This window comes from Oncorhynchus kisutch, linkage group LG1 (genome assembly GCF_002021735.2).
Source record: "Oncorhynchus kisutch isolate 150728-3 linkage group LG1, Okis_V2, whole genome shotgun sequence".
In the NCBI taxonomy this organism is placed as follows: domain Eukaryota; kingdom Metazoa; phylum Chordata; class Actinopteri; order Salmoniformes; family Salmonidae; genus Oncorhynchus; species Oncorhynchus kisutch.
The window spans coordinates 48551662-48561144 of record NC_034174.2 but is presented as its reverse complement, the minus strand read 5'-3'; the positions used below and the strand labels follow the sequence as shown (position 1 = coordinate 48561144).

The window sequence follows — 9483 nt, the reverse complement described above, 5'->3', positions numbered from 1 at the left end:
TGTCGCATTAAATAAACGTCACCAGCAAACCTGCGAACAGGAAGCGTTAGACAAAGCTAGCCAGTCAGACAAGACAAAGACAAACAGCCTGATATCAAACATGCTTGCTGGTAGTGATTTCGTAAATCTGCGAAATAGATTCAAGAAAGATGCTGAACTTCTTATGCAAGGGGTTTCAGCAGGTGACCGCAACGAAAAGAGTAAGTAAAGTTAACTATTAGCCATTAAAATACCCTCGTAGCTAACGTTAGCAGCTAGCACAGACGACAGTTTCAGGAAGTAACAAATCAGTGAATGAGTCGTAAATAACTTATTTGGACTGTGTCGTTGCCTATCATATTCAACTTCCCTATTTCCAATTTCTATTACACCGAGGAGGTGTGGAATATGGCCAAAGTACCACGGCCAATGGCTGTTCTTAGGACATAACCCTTAGCCGTGGTATATTGGCCATAAAACGTTACCACAAACCCCTGAGTTACCTTATTGCTATTATAAACTGTTTCACAACGTAATTAAAACAGTAAAAAAAATAAGTCATTCCCGTGGTACATGGGCTGCTGTTATGTGCCAGATGTTAAGACTACAAACCGTTATAAATGGCCTATTTGCGAGATTGACTTAATTCAATAGACATATGCTACTGACTAAAATCTGCGTTTCTAATTGCAATTAAACTTTGCCATAGTTTGCTGAGCTAGATGCAGGTAACCTATAGCACCTGGTAGGCCAACATATAATTTCAGGGAAATATCCTCAATGATACATTTGCGATAGAGCTGTGAACATGATCGCAATTGATAACTATCAATTTAATGAATTAAACATGGCCATTAATAATTGCATAATAACACAAGCCTACAACAACAAACTGAGTAATAGGCTATTTATTCAAAAAACACAAGTGGCACAAATTGATTTGCAATGGCTTCAGTGATATCGTCATTTCAATATATTTATTGTATCAAATGGTAGGCTACAGTATCCTACAATGGCATATAAATTAATATCCTACGTGATGGCCAACAGATGTAAATATACCCTATCATTCTCAAACATTTAATGTCATTTTCATTGTGGACTTTTCCCCCATAACAGAAGCATGTTAGGCAGTTCCATAACTTCCATTTAAAATTTCCACTCACGCAGCACTCCAGACCCTAGAACTGAGCACGAGTAAAACCCTTTGCTTGATTCTGTTATCCATAAGAAAAGTCGACATCAGAATGTAATTTACTTTAAACCACCTTTGAGAGAATTTATCTAAAGAGCTCTAGTCGTTTTCCATGCTTTGTTGCCATTATAGCAGTTCTAGTGCGTTAATATGTTTTATAGAAAAGGGATGTCTCCATAATTATCTAAATAGCCTACCTACAACTGGTAAAACGTGTGGGTGTGCTGCCTCTGCTGCAGCACTCTCTCAACCAGTGCTCTCAACGCTCACACACCTCTCCGGCCCTCCCCACAATTCTCTCACTCATAGCAGCAGCAGGTAACAGTGAAATATATATTATTTTTTTAAAGAGAAATGCCATGGTGGCCTCTGGGCAATTTAGAAGTGGCCCAAAAACCCGACCAATATATTTTCACCTGCTACATCGTTTTCAAAGTAGCCCAATTTCAGGAAAACCACAAACATGGCAACCCTGCATAGATTTCTAAAATTTGCAGGCCAATGACCACTCAAAATCCACCCACAAAGCCTAAAAACTAGACCAACCTTTTTGAGAGCAGTTGACACGTGTTTCCAATAGATGTCTCCAAAATGACAATCTAAATAGAACTGGTCAAATTGCTTTACCCTGTTCTCTGCATTTCTTCCTTTATTTGTTCATCACACCAAATTATTTAATCTGAGCTTTACTATAGAAGTGATTGGTAAAGACTGGTTTTTCTTTCAGAGAACATTGTGAAATTGTGTTTTCAGAATAATTTTATTGTATATATTTAAAAAATGTCAATAGAAAAACAGGTAAAACTAAACTAAATGCAGTAGTTGCGTTCTTTCCAGCTTCAATTTGAAGGGATTGTTAGCTGTGTAGTAGGCTAGCTAGCAAAGGGAGAAGAGCCTCGGTAGTGGGGGTTGGAACCAGCTACGGGAACAGAACAGAAAACCGTAAAATAACAATTTGAGGAACTGAACTGTGAACGAAAGTGATCTCTAGTGTTCCGAAACAGAACCATTATTTTAAAAGCATGATAATAGGTTAATAATGTTATTTTACATTCCTAGCATTTTTTTGAGTCCCTACAAAAAAATGGCATCAAAGCGCCTATGCAAAGCACTCACTCTGTCACTCAGAAACTTCTCCTTCTATTGTTTGCCTGCCAGCTATTTTTTTTAGTTAAGGATGCTAAAGTTATGACGTTTCACATTGGATTTATTAACAACCAAAAGGTAAGATGTGTTTTAAATTCTGGTGCCGCTGCACCCACAAGCTTGTTAGCTAGCTCTGGTCCAGGGGCGTTGAGCTAGCCTTGGCGTTGAGACAACTCTCGGATGTTCAAAGTTCCTCCATATTGTAATGAAACAGCATGGAGCAGGTCTGAGGTCCGGCGCGCTATCGACTGTGGCGATTTCCGCGCTTATAAACTCAGGGTCGTTACACTACTCCCTCTTTTCAAAGAGCGCGTCCTCACGCTAGCTTGCGACTTTACGTCTTACAGGAACGATCTCACCTGCCAAGCACACGCACTGTCGTGGATGCAAGGTCCGATCACTTCTGACACCAATGTAATGAAACGGCAGGGAGCAGGTCTCGAACCCTCGACCTTCTAGCCCGAGTTCTGGCGCGCTATTGACTGTGCCGCAAAAGCATGCTCAGAGTCGATTTCCGCGCTTATAAACCCAGGGTCGTTACAATATTAACCGCTTGTCCGTAGCTATCTAGGAATCTAGTAGGCATATAATTATGTCATTCGTTGAAGTAATGATTGGCCTACTAATATACTAAACACATAATGCACCTCATATTATGATGCCAAGCCTCCTCCATGTCCACCCCCTATCTTGCTCTCTCCCCACCCTGCAAAATTTCAGTTGCATCTCACACACTACACTTGTCTGTTCGTCAAGCATGTAAACAACTAGTTTGCCTGGTCCATAGAAAGCTGCTCTATTGATTGATTGGTGGAGTAAATTAATGAGTTAAATGTAAAAACGGTCGATTTTCACGGGTTTAAAAAAGAAACGGAAAGGAATAATATAAACGGGTACTTTTCTGGTTCGAACCAGTTCAGGCCTTTATTATGCTGATCGGATAGTGGTTCGAAACGATTGGAAAATAATTTTGGTTCCAACCCCTGCTCCATAGCAACCATTTTTGTTTTCCATAGCAACCTGCCAATCAATTGAACAACCTGTAAACCTTGGCTGGCAACAATGCTAATCGAACGAACGACCAGACTAGCAACCTCGGGACTATATCTTCGTGGAAGGATGAAATCGTATGAATTCAAAATAATGTTTTTAATGATTCTAACCGTTGTATTTGTCTCGAATAGGCTTTATTGAAAGTTCTGTGAACTTTCAATAAATTCCCTGGTTTCCCAAAATCCTAGTTGGAGGATCACGGAATCAGAAGGGAATAAGCAGGAAATCCGGAATCCTCCAACCAGGATTTCTGGAAACCAGGGAATTTATTGAAAGTTCCCAGAATTTTTAAACCCTAGTCTCGAACCTAACACGGCCCAATATATCCTCCAAACCACGGCTTTAGGTATTATCACTTAAATATAGCCAACATTGTGCCATCACACAGGAGGTCCAGCAGGCAGATTTGACAACAGAGAGAACAATTGTCTTATCTTCAGGACCAAACTGGGCAACATGCCACTGATTCTTGATTGTTTTGACTGTGCAAATGCTGTGTCAGCACTGCAGCAACATGATAGTTTCAGACTATACTTCTGGACTGTACTCCAGACTCAGCCCAGTGCTTGCGTAAACTGATATGCATCAAAAGAAACAGCAGACCCAACATTGGCTGGCTGGATGGTCCAGTTAATGGTATTCTTTTACGCTGGTGATATTTTGTGCCACATTATTCATGTGAAATATTCCCTTATTTTTTATACTATTAAATTACCTTTGAAGTTGCTATTTGAACTGTCTAGTATGAGACAGCGGCATCTTGGTGGGCCGGATTTTCAACTAGAGGAGATTTTTGTTCCAATGCCAGTGCACTGGGTTCATACCTGAGGACAGACCTCGCAGCTTGTCCACTTCACCAGCCAACTCCTGTCTCTGATACTTTTAATCAACTGCTAAATTATAGGGATTAATAGGCTTTCCAATAAATTATCTCATCGCCTACTGCCCCTCGTGCTATCTGTTTCATCTTGAAATGTCTTGAACCTTTAAAAGGTGCAGATTGGGCACCTTCTGTTCTCATATTCTGTTGTAAATTCAATCTGCTTTTATAACCCCTTGGCAGACTGACAATATTCAGCATTATACTCAATGATGCTGAATAGCCTAGGCTACAGCCTACTATCATCATGCATAGGCCTAGCTAGATTGTGTAGCACCCTTCAACAAATCTCTAAACACTAAACTGTGAGCGCAATTACACATGATCTCTGTAGGCCTTTGCTGTTTCTTTTGAGAAATATACTGAATAAGTGATGATCTAGGCCTACTTCATTACCAGTGACCATGGCATTTTGTCTCAAACCTGCAGGTCAAGAAGAGAAAGATGCCAAACCACTCTCTCGGATCAACCGCCATTCTGTCTTCTGGATTGTGTCATCGGTTGGGTTGACATATTATTTCGACTTCCTCCGGGTCCTCATGGAGAATGAGGATATCAAAAGGTGTTGTTTTGATGAAAAAATATTTTGTCCGCAAACCAATCCAGCTAGTTTGAAAAGATGAGGAATTGTGTGTGTAGGTCTTTGCAGTGGGTCATCTGTGATCAGTAGGCTAATCAAAGGGGTTGTTGACCTGGATCCAGACTTGAGATCAATGTAATTGGAAAAGTCCCAAATATTGTGCATATTTGTTCTTTTTTGGTTAGGCACATTTTATTCATGCAGGATTATCTGAATACTCAATGTTTGCAGAAACGCAATTATGACGACTGCATTTACCGAAGTTCCTATTATGTATTTGCTGCTTTGGGGTTTTGTTTTCCAGCTGGTGGTTCAATCTTGGTGTGATACTGCTGGGAATATGCCTATCTTTGGCCACATTTTGCATTGTATACCTGGAGTGGTTCAAGGGCATAAAGGACTACGACCAGGAGTACCCTGCTATTGCCCCTATTACCACAGCAGCCTTCATTGCAGCATCATGCAGGTAATACTCTTTCAATTACATTGTACATCCTCAAAACTGACATGGGATGTGTTAACATAAAGGATGTTTTTTTCCCCTCTTGCCAACATTAACTTACGCCTCTTGTAGAAGTGCAAGGTGCTTTATGTTACAAATTTCATTAGTTCAAGCATAGAATATTAACTGTCAAACATACATTTGTATAATTGTTACTCTCCTGTGGCGGGGTTTTGCAGAGAAATAACATATTACTTTAGCTACGAAGGCTGTAGGAAACCCATCACTCATCTATGCAAAAAGTAACAAGGGTTTACAAAAAAGACAGATTAATTTCTTATTTGCTTACTTTAATCCATTGTTTATCCTCAACAGTGGATTAAAGTGAGAAAATAAGAAATTAATCTATTTTTTGTTGTTCTCCAACTCGTCTCTGCCTCGAATTAGTCCTTTTGGAAGTTTTTCCTTGGGTAAACCCTTTTTGTTGGATTTTTGTCATTGCTGTCGAGCACCCCTCCTTAGTTTTCTTTGTTTGCTGTAGCACGGCAGCCTTCCTGAAATCTTCGCAAAAAGTACCTTAATATTAATTAAAGCATACCCTGTTATTGATCTACAGTGTCTTGCAAAAGTATTCATCCCCTTGGCGTTTTTCCTATTTTGTTGCATTACAACCTGTAATTTAAGTTGATTTTATTTGGATTTCATGTAATGGACATACACAAAATAGTCCAAATTGGTGAAGTGAAAGGGGAAAAAATCACTTGTTTCAAAAAATAAAAAGTGGTGTGTGCCTATGTATTCACCCCCTTTTGCTATGAAGCCCCTAAATAAGATCTGGTGCAACCAAAGTGGCCTCCTGTGTGCAATCTAAGTGTCACATGATATCAGTATATATACACATGTTCTGAAAGGCCCCAGAGTCTGCAACACCACTAAACAAAGGCACCACCAAGCAAGCGGCACCATGAAGACCAATGAGCTCCCCAAACAGGTCAGGGACAAAGTTGTGGAGAAGTACAGACCAGGGATGGGTTATAAAAAAATATCTGAAACTTTGAACATCCCACGGAGCACCATTAAATCCATTATTAAAAAATTGAAAGAATATGGCACCACAACAAACCTACCAAGAGAGGGCTGCCCACCAAAACTCACGGACCAGGCAAGGAGGGCATTAATCAGAGAGATGACAAAGAGACCAAAGATACCCCTGAAGGAGCTGCAAAGCTCCACAGCGGAGATTGGAGTATCTGTCCATAGGACCACTTTAAGCTGTACACTCCACAGAGCTGGGCTTTACGGAAGAGTGTCCAGAAAAAAAACATTGTTTTATAAAGAAAATAAGCAAACATATGGAAGAAGATACTCTGGTCATATGAGACTAAAATGGAGCATTTTGGACATCAAGGAAAACACTATGTCTGGCACAAACACAACACCTCTCATCACCCCAAGAACATCATCCCTACAATGAAGCATGGTGGTGGCAGCATCATGCTGTGGGGATGTTTTTCATCTGCAGGGACTGGGAAACTGGTCAGAATTGAAGGAATGATGGGTGGCGCTAAATACTGGGAAATTCTTGAGGAAAACGTGTTTCAGTCTTCCAGAGATTTGAAACTGGAACGGAGGTTCACCTTCCAGCAGGACAATGATCCTAAGCATACTGCTAAAGCAACCCTCGAGTGGTTTAAGGGGAAATATTTAAATGTCTTGGAATGGCCTAGTCAAAACCCCGAATTCAATCCAATTGAGAATCTGTGGTATGACTTAAAGATTGTTGTACACCATCGGAACCCATCCAACTGGAAGGAGCTGGAGCAATTTTACCTTGAAGATTGGGCAAAAATCCCAGTGGCTAGATGTGCTAACCTTTTAGAGACAGACCCCAAGCGACGTGGAGCTGTAATTGCTACAAAAGGTGCCATGGGGGGTGAATACTTTCGCAAGCCACTGTATGTGAATGGACACAAATGGCATAGCTAGCTGGCTACATGATGCTTTTGGTTAGTAAGTTGTTAGCCTATTTTACAATATCTCCAAAGATTTTGATCAAGCACATTTTAAAATTTCTTCTCCCCAGTTTAAATATAGCACTGTGGCCTGTGTGGTCGTTCCTCACTCCCATCCTCCTGTTTACCCAGTTCATGGGTGGTGTTATGCTCATATCCATGCTTGGGTGAGATGTTAAGGTAAGTTAAGGTAAGATAGCAACATGTAAATAAAGATGGTCTTATGAATCAACAATATAGATTGTGTAAGAATCGGTATTGTGAACTGTATTGTTAATATTTGTTCCATCCAATATTTCTCCCTCCATTTCAAACTGATATCATTGTATTGCATAACTACCAATAATAGATAACTAAGTATCTACTGCTGAGTGCTATTATTTTTGTTTCATTTACAGTACTAAAGCCTCAACAATGACGACAGTTTGACTTTCGTGTTAACAAATTGATAATGTTCAGGAAAGTTTTTTTTTTGCGTAAATATATTATATTTGATAAATTACCAAAGCTTTTTAAGTGCTTTAATTGTTTTTGTATATGTTTTTGAATCGCATGTGTATTTTTGAGTCACAAAGCCATTGTGCTATTAACATTGTAAATGTGTCCTTACATTCTGTCAAATCTGCTAAATAAATAATGGTTTGTAGCTAATGTCAACCTTGTTTTCCTGTATTGTTGGCAAAAAGTCTAACTGTCAGAATTATTGATATGATCTTGAGTGTCTATATTTATTTAATATTGTATGTGGGACTAATAGGTCATTTAAGTGGACAAAATTCTTCCACTCATTGTGTCACAAATAATCCTCAAGGTTTTTTTTGCATCAAGATGAGCTATACTGTAGTTGTCTAACTTTTGTGGGATCAGTTATTATAATCTCCTTGAGAAAATCTATAGCCCTAACTAAAAATGTACAGGTCTACACCTGCAAGATGGTTGTAGAATCAAACACCCTTTAATAACAACTGCAATAAGATACACTTGAGCAAGTCACCTTAAAACCCTTTACACTCGTAGGAATTGGCCTTATAGGGATAGGGCTAAATTGAAATGTTTCTTACAGAAGTATATGAAAAACATATGCATAACTGTGGTAGCAACTGAAAGGGAACAATTTGGAGATAATGGGAAAATTATTAGACCAAAGGTGAGGACACAACAGTTCATCTGACACAAGACTTAATCCAAATATTACTGTTGATTTTATGTGCATTTTACATTTCCTGCAGTTTTCAACGCATTTGTTGAGAACAATATCTGAAAAATACTCTGTATACATTCAGTAACATGATAAGAATATTCCTGTAAAATGTGGGGTAGTGAGAGGAATACTTCTAACTCCACGTGGCCACACAACTCTCCAAAATGTGCACAGTTCCTAAGTAATTTAAATGCACTTTTATGATCCCAAGAAAAGTCTCCAGTTGAAGAACTTTAAATTAAAATAATAATAATAATAATTAAACTAGGCAAGTCAGTTAAGAACAAATTCTTATTTTCAATGACGGCCTAGGAACAGTGGGTTAACTGCCTGTTCAGGGGCAGAACGACAGATTTGTACCTTGTCAGCTCGGGGGTTTGAACTTGCAACCTTCCGGTTACTAGTCCAACACTCTAACCACTAGGCTACCCTTGCCAAGCAAGCACAATTGTATTTGTTTTGTTTGGAACACAGACATGTATCCACGACATCACACAATTACTGTTGAGGTTTACGCAATCCAAAAACATTTCAAAACATTAGGAACACCTTCCTAATATTGAGTTGCCACCCCATTTTGCCCTCAGAACAGAGTCAATTTGTGGACTACAAGGTGTCGGAAAGCATTCCACAGGGACGCTGGCCAATGTTGACTCCAATTCTTCCCACAGTTGGATGGATGTCCTTTGGGTGGTGGACCATCCTTGATACACATGGGAAACTGTTGACTGTGGAAAAACTCAGCTTCGTTGCTGTTCTTGACATACTCAAACTGGTGCGCCTGGCACCAGTGGAGGCTGCTGAGGGAGGACAGCTCATAATGGCTGGAACGGAGCTATTGGAATGGCATCAAACGCATGGAAACCATGTTTGATGAATTTGATACCATTCCACTGACTCCGCTCCAGCCATTACCACGAGCCCATCCTCCCCAATTCAGGTGCCACCGACCTCCTGTGCCTACTGACATACCTCATTCAAAGGCACTTAACTTT

At 39.8% G+C, this 9483-nt stretch overlaps 1 protein-coding gene across 2 annotated transcripts; it reads left to right on the top strand.

Annotated features, from left to right (window-relative positions):
* Nucleotides 1–7944, top strand: LOC109892138 (transmembrane protein 128). Of its 2 annotated transcripts, none has more exons than XM_020484572.2 (5): nt 1–200; nt 4683–4815; nt 5138–5299; nt 7359–7467; nt 7686–7944. In XM_020484572.2, exons 1-4 carry the CDS (start codon nt 101–103, stop codon nt 7456–7458), a joined length of 495 nt encoding a protein of 164 aa, XP_020340161.1. In that variant the 5' UTR covers nt 1–100; the 3' UTR covers nt 7459–7467; nt 7686–7944. The 2 variants fall into 2 exon arrangements, with proteins under 2 accessions (XP_020340161.1, XP_020340170.1); XM_020484581.2 differs by having other exon boundaries at nt 7359–7477.
* Nucleotides 7945–9483: the final 1539 nt, after the last annotated feature.

Coding starts and splice junctions, on each gene's coding strand:
- LOC109892138 (XM_020484572.2), top strand. CDS start 101: ATGCTTGCTGGTAGTGATTTCGTAAATCTGCGAAATAGATTCAAGAAA. Junction 201..4,682: donor AGGTGACCGCAACGAAAAGA/GTAAGTAAAGTT, acceptor TCAAACCTGCAG/GTCAAGAAGAGAAAGATGCC. Junction 5,300..7,358: donor TTCATTGCAGCATCATGCAG/GTAATACTCTTT, acceptor TCTTCTCCCCAG/TTTAAATATAGCACTGTGGC.